We start from the raw sequence: 14,099 nt of genomic DNA, 5'->3' as shown, positions 1-14,099 counted from the left end.
TGCGGAACATCAGTCAACAAACCTTGTACTAAGCTGTAGAGGTACCAATAGTGGATGACCCTTGAAAGGATTTTGTGCAAATGTTTTTCTCAGTGTTTGCCTACTTAAATGTGTTTTAATTTATATTTCTTCCATCTCAATGTCAGACCCTAAACAAAATGTATTAAAATGGTTTCCAGAGCAATCCCTATGGTAGCATTAAAATCATACTTGGAAGAACAAATTCAAACCACTGTAAATTCCCCTTAAGCCAGGAGGAAGGGGAAAATAAACATTTATTCATTAAAATAATGCCATTTGAGATTTATATCAGGGGACTTCTGTAGCAGCATGACTGGAAAAAGTGTTGAAAGTGTCTTTCAATAGATGTAACAGGAAAAAAAAAGAAGCAAAGGACAATCTCAACATTTTTATAAAAACTGAATGAGGGAGCAGAGCCACTGTTGCTTTTGAAATCAGAAAACGTTACTGCACTCAGATGTGGAAATTAATCCTTTCAAAACCAGTCAGGATGGTCTGGAATGACATCACATAGTTAATCCCAGCTAGTCAGTCTTTCAGGTTGCCCATTCAACAACGCAGCTTTCACACTTCATATGTGAATGTGATATCCTTATTTCATTTCCACAAATATGTTATGGTATGCCCCAAGTCTAAGTATTTAGCAGAGACAATAAGAACGCTACAAAATACAGTGTGGATGGACATGATGAACTCCCTGGAATAACTGGTGAAACAACTGTATACATGATAAAACTAAAGTAGTACTAATCCCAAATATTTAAAATCACTGGAAATAAATTTGTTGTATATGCAACTGGGAAATACAAAGCAGAGCAAAGGACTGAGAAGTTTATAGAACACACTGAGAGAAGAGCACATATTCTCATTCCCAGCTTTCCAGGTATTGTATCAATTAACAATGCAAAGACTGAAAACAGATTGCTAGAGTAATGAGTTGTAAAAAAAGGCATATATTCCCCCAAAATAATTTCTGGTAGAAATCATACACTGACACTGGGCTTTTCTAGGACAAGACGACAGATCAGCAGTTTTTCAAGACTACCCTCTCATTCAAGCCCTAAAGGAAAAGTGCTACAGTTCCTAAGACTCACAACCTCCCCTTCACCAACACACTGATAAAGCCATAGCTCAGGAAGAATTGAAAAGAAAGAGGGTATGACTATTTTTAATAGGTATCTTTTTGAAGGAAATGAAATTTTCATGTCTCACTTAATGCACACATAGCTGGAAATCCTCTTTAAAAACAAAATAAAACAAAAAACAAGCAAACAAAAGAAAGCAAGAAGAGATATGATAGCTAACTATTAGAGAAACCTACTAGAAATTCAGAAAAAAAAAAAGATTGTCTGTGATCAATGGAATGTTTTATCTTCCCTGTAGTTTTCCCAGATGAAAACGGGATGCTTTGTTCAACATTTAGTGAAATTGACCATCCCTTCCCATACAACAGATAAAGCAGTAAGTCTGGTGAATATGCCTTGGTGTGAAAGCCATTTCTGCAGGAGGAACTGCTTAGAGCACTTGGGACAAAACATAGGCATAACTAAAGAAGCTTGGAGCTAATAACACCTGAAAAGGAACAGGAAAAGAATTTTTAACACCCAAACAGTTGACTACAAATTATTGGTTTGGAAGACGATAACCTTTTCCGATATTCTAAAAGGGGACTGCATACCAGTTTAGAACTAAACAGAAACGTTATCCACGCCTAGTCTGGATTAGAACAGTTATCTGCCTGTTTTCCAAGCCAGTGCACATTATGTTGACATTCATCAGCTAAGAAAAGGAGAACCAGAATTAAATGCTCCAGTTAAATCAAACACATGAGAAGCAGAAAGCCCCTGAAGTGCATTTTCTGCTTTTGCTATACAGAGAAACAATGTCCGTGCATCATGATCAAATGTTGCTACTTGATCAGAGCCTTGTAACAGATTACTGCTGCAAAATGCTGGAAAACTGGCTACTTAGAATAGAATAAACCAGGTTGGAAGAGACCTTCAAGATCATCGTGTCCACCCTATCATCCAACACCACCTAATCAACTAAACCATGCATCCAAGCATCTTGTCAAGCCTCATCCTGAACACCCCCAGCGACGGCAACCCCACCACCTCCTTGGTCAGCCCATTCCAGTGGGCAATCACTCTCTCTCTTTAAAACTTCCTCCTAACCTCCAGCCTAAACCTCCCCTGGTGCAGCCTGAGACTGTGTCCTCTTGTTCTGGTACTTAATACTATGCCGACAACATTGCCACCTAGTCTTGGCTCAAAATCGTAAAGCTAACAACTAGATGTACAAGGAACTGTGGTACTTGTTTGCAGAGACACATGCAGTCAAGGAATAAAAACTTTGCAATAGATCTATCAAGGTCTGCAGAATGAATGTGAAAGATTTAGTGGTTGACACATGATAGAAAATCAATCATTTACCAAGATGGAGGGGCCTGAGTGTGTTCATTCCCAGCATGAAATTACTGAACATCCGTGCTTCTGGAAGTAACATTTCATCCACAACATCAAACAAGGCAATGAATAGCACTAGTTGCAGAAAATACAGATTTCTGAAGTCATGTATCCCCAAAACAGCATGACATTGAAATGCTAACAGCAGCAGCACTTTTACCACCAAATATAGTTTTGGGTTTTAAAGCATGCCAGACAGTCGCAGGTAGCATTTATTCAGAATACAGCCATCCAAGAATCAGTAATACACCAACAAAAGACTTTTCCTACCAGCTGATTTTGGAGTGAATTTGTCCCTGTTGGCTGCACATACTGCCAGTAGCCTGTATCCCAGATCCAAGTCAAATCCTTGCTGAGCTGCCACACGACTGACCACCTGCAAAGGGAAAGAGAGAAAACTTCATTAGGGGTTACTTGAGCACTTTGCAAAGTTACATTAACCTGCTTATGAGCACTAATGTTAGGAAACTGAATCTGCTGTGATAGCCACAGTACAAACATGGTATAAGACAATTGCCCTCCAACAGTTTCCAGCACAAACATAACAAGCTGAAAATACGAGTCTTCTGGTGATCTGGTTAATTGACTACTCGCCAGAAGAAAGGAAGTTGAGAGACAGTGCTTTCCAGAAGAAATAATGCTAGGGAAATGTAGGCAAAGAGCATACACAATGCATTTTACTATAGTTCAGACTTCAGGATGAGATGTCTCTAAGTCTCTGTTCTCTGTGTCACAAGCAGTTTCTGGCCCTGTTCTCAAGAGCAGTGCCCAAGTCTTCAGGTTAAAATGCCCTCCTCCATACTGACGGGCAGTGTTCTACTACGCTGTGATCAGCGTCACAGTTGCTGCATTTCAACAATACTGTACTGGGAAGCGCGTTTTCTGCGGAATTAGAATCAATAAGCCTGCATGAGAAGTATTTACCAAATACATTAAATAGGGAGAGATGATTTTTTTTTTTTTTTTTGACTGCCCTAGAAGGACTTAGCAAAACTAGGCAATCAAAGATTGTGATCAAGGAATGAAAAGAAGTCAACAAGTTCTCCAGGTCAGTAACACAGTTTTCAGACAAGAATGTATCCTTGTGAAAATCAGCATAATATAAACACAACACTGATTATTCTGGCAAACTGGGCTGAAATTATGTACAGCAGAGCTTTGATATTGCCTTCTAGCAGTACAGGCTGATTTAGGACTCAGAGACACCGGTAAAATAGATTCTTCTTAATATTGCCATTATTGCTTTGTATTGAAACAATGCAAAGGACCTCCACAAGAAACAGAACATTGTTTCTTTACGTGAAGCAAAAAAAAAGTTCCTATCCTAAATAGCTTACAATACAAGAAAACATCATTTTCCCATCCCTATTTCCATCTGAAAGCTTCTTTCCAAAATTATGACACTGCAACTACCTGCGTCCTGGGCTGCTTCCTCACAAAAAGGAGCAATACAGGACAAAGTGAAAAAACAACATATGTGATAACCTACAAATGGTAAATAAATGCATTACTCTGCCACACTAACTCAAAACTACCACATGAATCTTACTATTCTGAACTTCTTCCAATATCCACTTTCCATAATGAATGAGAAAGAACTGAATCACCTTCTTAAGGAAGAATTAGCCTTAATGAAGTCCCCAAGTTGTTTTTTTGTTGTTTCTATTGTTCCTATTAATTTAGAAATTTCAGATTCACATGTTTTGAATTAAGTGGGAGTGTCCTCTCCCTGACGTTTATTTTAACTCTCTCAATCTAAGCATTGAGTAGAGAGCTTCAGGAAAATGAAATGAAAAACTGAACTAATCAGTACAGTCATACACAACCCTAGAACACACCTTCCATTTTATCTTCTGTTTCTGTTACAAGTTTTAGAGAAGAAAAAAAAGGAATATTTTGTGATTAAAAAAAAGCAATTTAAAAAAATAAATAAAACCCCATTTCCTACTAGGTAGATCACATTACATTTAAGCATCTGATTGTTGTTAATATCCTGGCTAAGATTCTAGGTCAAAACCTGCAAAAATTATGTAATAGAAAAAGTACAAACAAAAGAACAATATCAGAACAACAAAGTATCTCATATTCCATGCTGAGTTAGCAATAAAGTGAAGTGGTCTGATACAAGGTACAGAAGACATACATTTGGAAATCTAACTGCTCCGTTCCTACTTCCAGCATTACCACAGCTCAAGCCACTGACAGGTGGCTTAGAGAAGGGATCAGATCAGTAGGCAGTAGACTCCTTCAAAAAAAAAAACCCACCACATCTTGTTGAAGGCTCCTGAGGGTATCATCTCATTAATGTGTAACACTAATGAAAGTCCGTTAGGCATCATCACAGAAGAAAGCATTTCAGAGTGCTAATCAGCTCTGTAAAATAAATGAGTCTTCCCACTATCTGTTTTGAAAAAAACAGTAAAAGAACTATTTTGAAACTGCACAAGAAGGCAGGCAGATACACCTGCTTACCAGTGAGCACAGGGCAACTTAAGAAATGCATTGCCTACTTATGTGCTTTGTTCATTTTTAAAGACTAAGGTACAAATACTGAGACCCCCCCTGGCCAGAGGCCAAATCACCGGCATCTTCAAAAGGCATCTTAATAACTACAGGAAACATTCTACAAGGTAACTCAAGAAATACAGAGAATTATAAAATATGAAGCCTATGAAAGCCAATCTATGATTGCAATATCTTTACTGAATGGATTGCAAAGTCTGGGTCCATTCAGATTCTATCAACAGGCTGAGGCATAACCTGTGACTATCATTTTACATTAGTTTTATTTTCTTAACTTCTTCACACTGCTCTCTCTCTTATGGTCAAAAGCAGAAGCCTCCAGGTAACAGAGCGTGCAGCCTCAACAGTGACTGCACCTTGATGGCCATAGCATCATCCTGCTAAAGCTGACCTCAAAGTGGGTGAAGCTATATCTTAGCAAGCAAGCACTGCAAGCAGAAGACTAAGCATAAGAAAGCAGAATTTGAACTTACAAATCTAGAAAAGCCAGTCAAAGCCCTACATACTGCTCAAGATTTTAATTAAAAAATGTGAGGGGAAAACAAACTACAAATTAATTTTTGGTAAAAAATAAGTAATAATCTAAATTTGGAAGAAAGTGCTTTCACTGACAAATTGCACAAACTTGCCTTCTTCCTCTCAAAAAGCAACAAACCCCTCGGCTACTTAATAGAAAATAGACATTATTAATACAATTTCCATTTTTGTCAGAAGTAATCTTCCAAATTTTACTTCTGTGCACTCCATTAAATGCACAAAGACTCTGTGAAACAAACTGGTTGAAGTGTGATCAAGAAGGCTTTCTCTGGCTGGGCTCTTCTCCCCCAGCCCTTGGCCTTTGTACACCATTCTTCAGTGATACCCTTGGTCAGCACGTGTATGGAAGTTCACTTTTTACTTCCAGTTTCTTAATAGGCTTGACTACTCGCCTACTACTGTAAATTTTTGCATTAACTGTATTTCAAAGCTTTTCTTTCAGCTGTGACAGCTAAGGACTTACTTCTATTTCAAAATCAAAGTTGAAGAGGTCATATATCCTCCAAAGACCCTGTTTCAGGCTGTCTACAATGGAAGTCAGATATCACTCACTCAGTACTTGGAAGGCTTTCTTCCAGTGAACCTGTATGCAAGGAACTTCCTGGACTTTTAAAGAAACATGGAGATTTCTCAGAAACAAGATGATGAATGCATCATAGGAATACGATCCAGCAAGCACAAAGAAGTAACTACAAAACATTTGGTAAGTTTAACACATTCAGGTCAGCAGCCCCTGTAGAAATTTACCTTAGAGTGCCTCAAAGGAACTAGTCCAGGCAAACCTTGTAACTGTGCCTGATTATCTCTAGGAGCTCATTCAAGACAGAGACCTTGGAGGCACATGAAACCACTGGTTTTAAGATGGCAAAAAAGTGAATCTCAGAAATTACATGTACCCAGACATATAAAAAAACAGATTACTAAATAAACATTAGATGAGTCATACAGAAAGAACATTATCAGGAGTATGTCAACATATTGCAGTTTTCTTCTTGGGTGACTTACCTGGACTTGTACATGTATGGAAGAAAATGGACCTAATATATCTCAACTCTAAGATGCCTTTTGGCATTGTCTTGTATGATGCTATCATAACAGAGAAACATAGTCTACATGACAGTAGTATAAATTTTACTCAGATTATTAATTAATAGTCCTCTGCCAAATTATAATCTGTCCTGGATACAGGTAATTCCTATTTATTCAGTCATGACTTGGGCAAAGAAACAGAGTAAACGGAAAACTTCTGGATGCTAACAGGCAGAAGTGTTTGCAAACACTTAGAAGGACAGGATAAAGCTTTAAAATGCTCTTTATAAATGGGGAAAATGTTCCAAAAGGCCAAAGACACATGTGAAATACTATAGATGGGAAAGAAAAACTGAATGCCCAAATAGACAATTAGGAACACACAGCAGAATTCCTTTGCTCAGGTGACTAAGGACACATCCTGGAAAAAGTTCTAAGTATTAAAATTCATCAAGCATTGAAGCAGGCTACCACTCTAGCCTTGGCATTTGGGGGAAAGAGGATTTACAGTAGACCAGACAGTATCTGTATGACATCCCAACTTGTGGACTCCATGCTCCCCTAAGTTCACCACAAGCTGAACCTCAGCAATTCTAGACACCTGCTGCTGACTGGAGCCACACAGCTCAATCTGAACTCTGTCCCAGGAACTCTCTGAAGTCTGAAATCTTCTGTGATTTCAGACTTACTAAGGTAACAGTGCTGGTCAGATTGGACTGACAAAATGCAGTTTCAGTTATCCATTCAGTGTTATGGTTACACGGATATGGTAACACTTGCAAACATGGGTTAGTTGTTTAGGTGGTGTTGGATTGGTTGATGGGTTGGACGCGATGATCTTGAAGGTCTCTCCCAACCTGGTTTATTCTATGTATTCTATTCTATGTATTCTAGTCTAAACATACTCAGGCTTTCTCTAGTCACCAATTCAAGTTGCCAATTCAAAACACTGGCCAAAATACAGACAATAATATGCAGGCGACACCATGTGTTCAAGCGTGACTTCACTCTGCAATATTGTACACGTGTCTTAGCTGACCTAAAAATACATGTCATAACTCTGTTGAAAAGTGATGCTTTAAAAAAAAAAAAAAAAGCCCAGACACACTTGCTAGGGATGCCACAATCACAAATTGAGATCATCATCCTTTGTCATGGTTAAGAAAGAAGCCTGGTCAGCCCAAGGTCCAACACAAAGTATTCCTCTATGTTGCTTTACAGTAACAGCTGAGTCACGTTAGACCTTATAAATACTAGCCTGTTTCCTACATATGCTTATACACCTAGCTTTTATTTTAGCTTAGATATGGTGCTTACAACTATTTCAAATCGTGGCTTTAAAGGAACACTTGACCTTATTCACAAACAAATACTATTGTCATGTATCACATCAAATCTTTTAAATCTTTGACTAATACTGCATTTGTAACAGAGACATTGCATTTACTGCCTGTGACAGCACTGTACAGTTCAAGATGCCTGAATTCTCAGAGCCACTGACAGTGAGGGGAAAATGATGAGAATGAGCTTTTAATAACATGAAAAACAAATAAATTTTACTACCTCTTTTCACTTTGCTCAATTTAACTGCAGGGTTTTTATTTTTGGCTGTTCTTTTCTCTCTTCCCCCCCCCCCCCCCCCCCACTTTTTGCTTTTGCAAGTCTAAAGAACTATACACTATGGCAAGCTCCACTTTGCACCCTTCTTGCCATCATGCCGCAAAGTACTGGAACAATGCACCTCTTAACCTAACAGGCCTGTTAATCAAGAGAGTTATATGACTGCATATTACAAAACTTGGTTCCCATTATGTTGCACTTTCAACGAATCTCTTAACTAGCAGCAGTCAAGAGCACCCCCCCCTGCTGCAATTAGAATGAATTTTACCAATTCAATTTGCTGGCTGCTCAAAACTAAAAATGCCAGCTGATTGCTAGTTCAGACAGCTCTATGTTCAGCCACTTGTGCGTACTTGAAATTATCTGAATGCAGTTTGAAGACTACAGCAGAAATTTTGTAATTAGAATTCTGCAATGTAGATGGTAATTTTTCCCCCCTCAGTAACACACAATGATCAGATAAACAGGAAGCAAATTGAGGAATTTTGAAACATGAATAGTAATCTGCCTTAAACAGAACAACCCCCCCCCCCAAACCCCAAAAATCCAACACAACCCCCTCCACCCCCCAGCCAAACAAACCTAAAACCAAACCAAACTGGGGGAGTAAGGGAAGGAAAAAATCTTTGTGATCTGAAGTCAAAACCTATTGAGACTCCTACACTCCAGCAGCAGAATGTTTGCCTCAACGACACAGACAAAGCAGGTGAGCAAAGTTATGTATCATTAACTAGTTTCTTGCCTTTGATACTAGAAAACAGACATTAAGTAGGTTTTGCAAATGTAAGATACTCTAGAGAGCCCTTGTGTTCAAACTAGGATCTCCTTAAAATGTATTTCCCAGCCCATTAGGTGGATAAGGAATGTATTTTCAAAACAAAATAAATCAGTATCCCTGCCATCTACTACTTTTCTTGACCCTTACTGCAACAGTGAAGCAAGCCATATAGAATATGGCTATCTCCTCCTTTACATCCTCTTCATCTCCTCTGCATGTCTCTAACAACCGTAAACACAAAAGATCACTATACTCAGTTCCCTCTATCTGAAATTTTTCCTCCAAGGGGATGATCCAGGGACTGTGCTTTAATTAAGCCAGCTGATCAGTGGGTCACTGCAGTACTATTGCCACCTGAGTCCTGGCAGCCTTTGAGCAATGATATGGATTAAATATACAGACATCATATGAACAAAGTGATGAAGGCATTCCAAAAGCATTTTGACAGCAACAGATCTCAAAGAAATGTTTTGAAGTTGTAAAATGGTCCATGTCCTGACTAATGAAATTAAGTTAAAAAAGGTCACCATGAGGTCATGTGACAGCCAGTAATACTGAGTTATTTGGTAGCATTATGAACTGCTCTGAGGCAGAGTGTTCTGTGCCTGCTGGCTGTACTCTGATGGTACAGCACGTACACAGCCCTGGAGCGCTGTGATGCACTGCAAACACATAAAACTGTGTGATAAACAAACTCCTGGAGAGGATGATGAAAACACAATGCCTTCCATGTGAACTTTTTCTCTGGTCTCAGATACTAAATGCAACATCTCGAGCGTTTAATGGACATTCTACCATTTTCTGGGTATATATATGCTGAACCAACTCATCCATCTGTGATTAGTCACATTCAGATCCTAACCTGATTTGAAATCTGACTTCTGAGTGTCACATGTTGATTTTTGATTACATATTTTTCTGCATTACACAGAATGAACCCAGCCAGGATGAAATCAATGTAGCAGCAGATAGTTGGCCAAACTGGTATTATTCAAAGATACTGTTTTTCTCTTTCTTATATATGTGTTTTTTAAAAATCAATTATATTCATCATTACATATTGGATTGTTCTTTTTTTTCCCCTCCCCTTAAAATGACCTGAAAAATCTCTGCCTCAATTCCAGGATTTTCCAAGAGAAATGCAATTCAAAAAATTGTATCATGGATCAGTATCACTAAAACATGAATCTACAGGAGATACTTCCATCAGTTTAACACAGATGCTTGTTATTTCAGTAACTCTCTTCAGCAGTACAGAGATCTAGTATGAGCTACAAGACTGAAATGAGATCCTTCATCTTCGGATATGGTACACCTAGGACTACAGCTTTGTGTGCTGTTATTCCTTCAAAGAGAAACATTTGCTGAACACACATGGGTGAGTTTCCCACATCTGATGACTCAGGTAGACCTAACATTTGGAGAGGAAATCTAGAACATGAAGATAGTGAAGGCAAAAAGGCATTTTTTAATGACTATTTAAGTATAGCTTTTTCTGGACAAATTTGGTTAGGAAGTGACATCCTTTGGATGGAAAGAGAAACACAAGTCCTAAGCACAGTACTCAGAGAACCCAGTTTTCACTAGGGAAGCTCTGTTACATTGGCTTTGGCCAAGAGCCAGATCAGGTAAATACGCTCAGCTCCTCCTACTGTCCAAAACCGTTTTGGTGCTGGATTTTAACTCCTTAGACTAAAACTCTAGGTACAGTTGCAGAGCTGTGCTTCTCTCATACCATTTTATTGTGGTTTTGGACACACTGAAGAGCCCTGAAGAATGATGAAGTTGGTGTCTGAAACACTGAAGCACAGTAAGAGAACAAAGTAGTGCCTTTGCTGTCTTTCACTGAAAACAAGTATGTAAATCTGTCCATTTTGCCCTCAGCTGTCCTGTTGTTTCCATTTTTGCTGCAGTGCCAACACAAAAGATAGCCAATGCCCTCAGTACACATTAAACTGCCGAACAAGAGCAGACATAAGGGATGAGACCAGAGTGGATTTGAGACAAGGCAGAAAAGAATGAGACACCTTTGTCCAGTCAAACTACAGGCTGTTTTTTCTTTCTTTGGTTTGTTTTGGTTTGTTTTTAATTGCTGCATAATGACCAAAGTTGTTTCTGTCAGAAGACAGTAGGGTAATGCCAGATATGGTATATTTTTAGATAATTATATTCTTAAATTTATCAAGTGTTACGTTGCAGTTTAACCCAGGAGGCAGCTAAATACCACAAAGCTGTTCATTTACTCCCATTCAGTGGGATGGGGGAGAGAACTAGGAAAAAAAAATAAAACTAATGGGTTGAGATGAAGACAGTTTAACAGGACAGAAAACTAAGGGAAAGTAACAATACAAACGCTCACCACTCACTGACCATTGACCAACCAGGCCCTGAGCAGCAGGCTGCCATCTCTTTTGTGGTTCAGCATGACATGATATGGTATGGAATATCCCTTTGGGCAGCTTGGGTCAGCTGTCCTGGCTGTATCTCCACCCTGCTTCTTGGGCACCCCCAGCCTCCTTGCTGGCAGGGCAGTATGAGAAGCTGAAAAGTCTTTGTCTAAGTGTAAACACTGCTTAGCAAAAACCAAACCATGAGTGTTTTATCAACATTATTCTCATCCTAAACCCCAAACACAGCACTATGCAACCAACTAGGAAGAAAATTAACTCTATCTTAGCCAAAATCAAGACACCTTACTGTAACAATCTCATCCCAAACTGCTTTATAAACTATGAACACTAGCATCAGAAACCGTTTCAATCATAATAAAAACATATGTGTGGTCTGCAGAAAGGGGAGGTTATTGTAATCAGCTCTCCATAAAGCTCTGCAAGAAATAACATTACATACCAAAGAACACTGGCCATTGCAATTTAAATAATTTATAGAATCAATCATTTTATTTATAATTCCATTTCTACCCTACAGACAATTCTACCTAGCTTTCCTTGGCAAGTTAGAAGAGAGTTTGTCTCTGAGAAAGATGACAATTGGTTTGCACAAGTTCCATGTAAAGAAATCTTCCCGTAGCCTGCAAGGAAGAAAACAGGTTTAAAGGTTGCCTGGCCCTCTGTGACTTTAAAATGTGTTTTCTTCATAAACTTTTATTACTCACTCATTTTTATGATTTTCTGTAATGGATGCGCACAAAAAAGCAAACTTTGGAATCAGTATCAGCCAGACACTTTTAAACACAATGGCAACACACGTGCAGTCACACACATTTTTGCATAAAGAGGCACAGCTTTTGGGACTTAGTTCAAGAAAAAATATTTTCTTTTTATAGCACAAGGCACAGGTTTACCTGTGTACCTTAACTTTTTTCTCTTGGACTGTTTGCACTAAACAGAATTGTTCCAGTTTTATTCAGAGGCCTTAAAAGCATCAGCTGAAGTTCTTATCATAAAAGGAAGCTATTTCACCTCTAAGAGAGCAATCTAAAATTTAAAGGATCCTGTAGAACCAACATAAAGTATTTAACTAGCTAAACAGCTTCTGTTTACATGCCTTATTAGAAACCCCTCTGGTAAAATTTCAGCTGTTGTAACTAAATCCTGAGAGATCTAAGAAAACCACTCCTATGATCCTGCGTACAATGCTATTGGAGCCTGTACTAGCAAATGTATCTCCAGTATCTCCTGCTGATATGTAAAAATCTACTGCTAGTAGCCAGTACGTGTACTGTGCATATCTATTATTCTAAAAGAGAAGGAAAAAAAATCACTGAGGAAAAATAAACACTAGGAATGTGTTGATGTTCAAAACATGCTGTCTAGCTAACTCATGAAATTTTCAAGTTATCGAGATTTTTGTAAGGGATGGCATTACATTTCAAGAACAGAAAACCTTCTGTAACAGTCAAAACCAGCGACTCCACAGGTGAAACTGGAAACTTATCTGCTGATGCCCAAGCAGAATATTTCTAAGACCATTCTGTACCCATTCAGGGTCTGTTAGACTGGCAACAGGTGTTATAAAGTGAACCAGGCATTACTGACAGTGCCAATATGCAGATGTTATGTAGGATAAACAGAACTACTTTCTAAGATCTTCTTACGTTTAAAGACAAATTTCAAGATTTTGGGCATTTCCCTCCCCATTTGTTAACAGGATCAAATATAATATGTTAGCTTTCGCAAAAATGTTATAGTTATCTATAATAGTTATCTGTTCTAACAGAGGTGCCATTAAATTTGAAGTTTATAATACAATAGATCTGTTTTGACACTCTGTCATGACATCTGATGCATTTAAAGTTTGCAGTGTTTGAACGAACATTCTCCTCATTCCTGAGAGAGCTTGCCCTTCTGCAGTCATGACACTTTAGTATGTTTCAATTTGGATTAGTATATACTGTGCTATGCACTATGATTTCATATCCCTTGATGGTTTCCAGAACAGTTTAATGTACAAAATTTTCCCTAGTTAACAGAACAGAATGTCACAGAAGAAAAAAAATTCTTCTGTACACTACAGAGGAGGAGCCTTAGAAGCACACAAGCATTTTTGGATTAAGTGCACTCAACTTTAGGAATCCACAGAGCTCGAATGTTGTAGTGATGATAGAGACTACCTGCTTTAAAAAGCAGAAGCAAACCTGTGGAAATTTTAAAGGATATTGTTTTTGTAGACCATTTTAAAGACTAACAAAATAAAACAATAATCCTGTTTTAGTAGTTGAAGAGTTTTTTGTACTCTTTTTTCATTTTTCTTTTAGCATAATCCTCACCAAGAAGAACATTGATAAACATTGTGGACATTAAGAAACATTGGTTTCTGACAGTACAGAGCATGTAGTTAAGCAAGTTAATGTTACATTTACTCATGATATTCACGTATTTCAGCTGCTTTTCACTTATTTGCAGCTTTCTGAATTACTTTCCTGGAAATGGGCTGAAGTTTCAACATATGCTTTTGCTAAACCTGGGGAGGTGGTGGAGTCGCCATCACTGGAGGTTTTTAGGAGAAGACTTGACAGGGTGCTTGGTGCCGTGGGTTAGTTGTTTGGGCGGTGTTGGATTGGTTGATGGGTTGGACGCGATGATCTTGAAGGTCTCTTCCAACCTGGTTTATTCTATGTATTCTATGTATTCTATGTAAAATATTACTTAGGAAAAAAAGCTATA

General features: G+C 38.3%; 1 protein-coding gene across 9 annotated transcripts in view; it reads right to left on the bottom strand.

Moving 5' to 3' along the window:
- ZMIZ1 (zinc finger MIZ-type containing 1) overlaps positions 1 to 14,099 on the bottom strand; it is a 306,728-nt gene that overhangs the window by 123,515 nt on the left and 169,114 nt on the right. For all 9 annotated transcript variants that reach the window (XM_054163778.1, XM_054163776.1, XM_054163777.1 and 6 more), the window contains one exon: positions 2,757 to 2,862. In XM_054163778.1, the coding sequence (XP_054019753.1) occupies positions 2,757 to 2,862 (106 nt within the window). The remainder of the gene's footprint in view (positions 1 to 2,756; positions 2,863 to 14,099) is intronic.

Source organism: Dryobates pubescens, chromosome 8 (genome assembly GCF_014839835.1).
Source record: "Dryobates pubescens isolate bDryPub1 chromosome 8, bDryPub1.pri, whole genome shotgun sequence".
Lineage (NCBI taxonomy): Eukaryota > Metazoa > Chordata > Aves > Piciformes > Picidae > Dryobates > Dryobates pubescens.
Note: the sequence above shows the minus strand (reverse complement) of the source record. Positions and strands in the feature narration are given on the sequence as shown.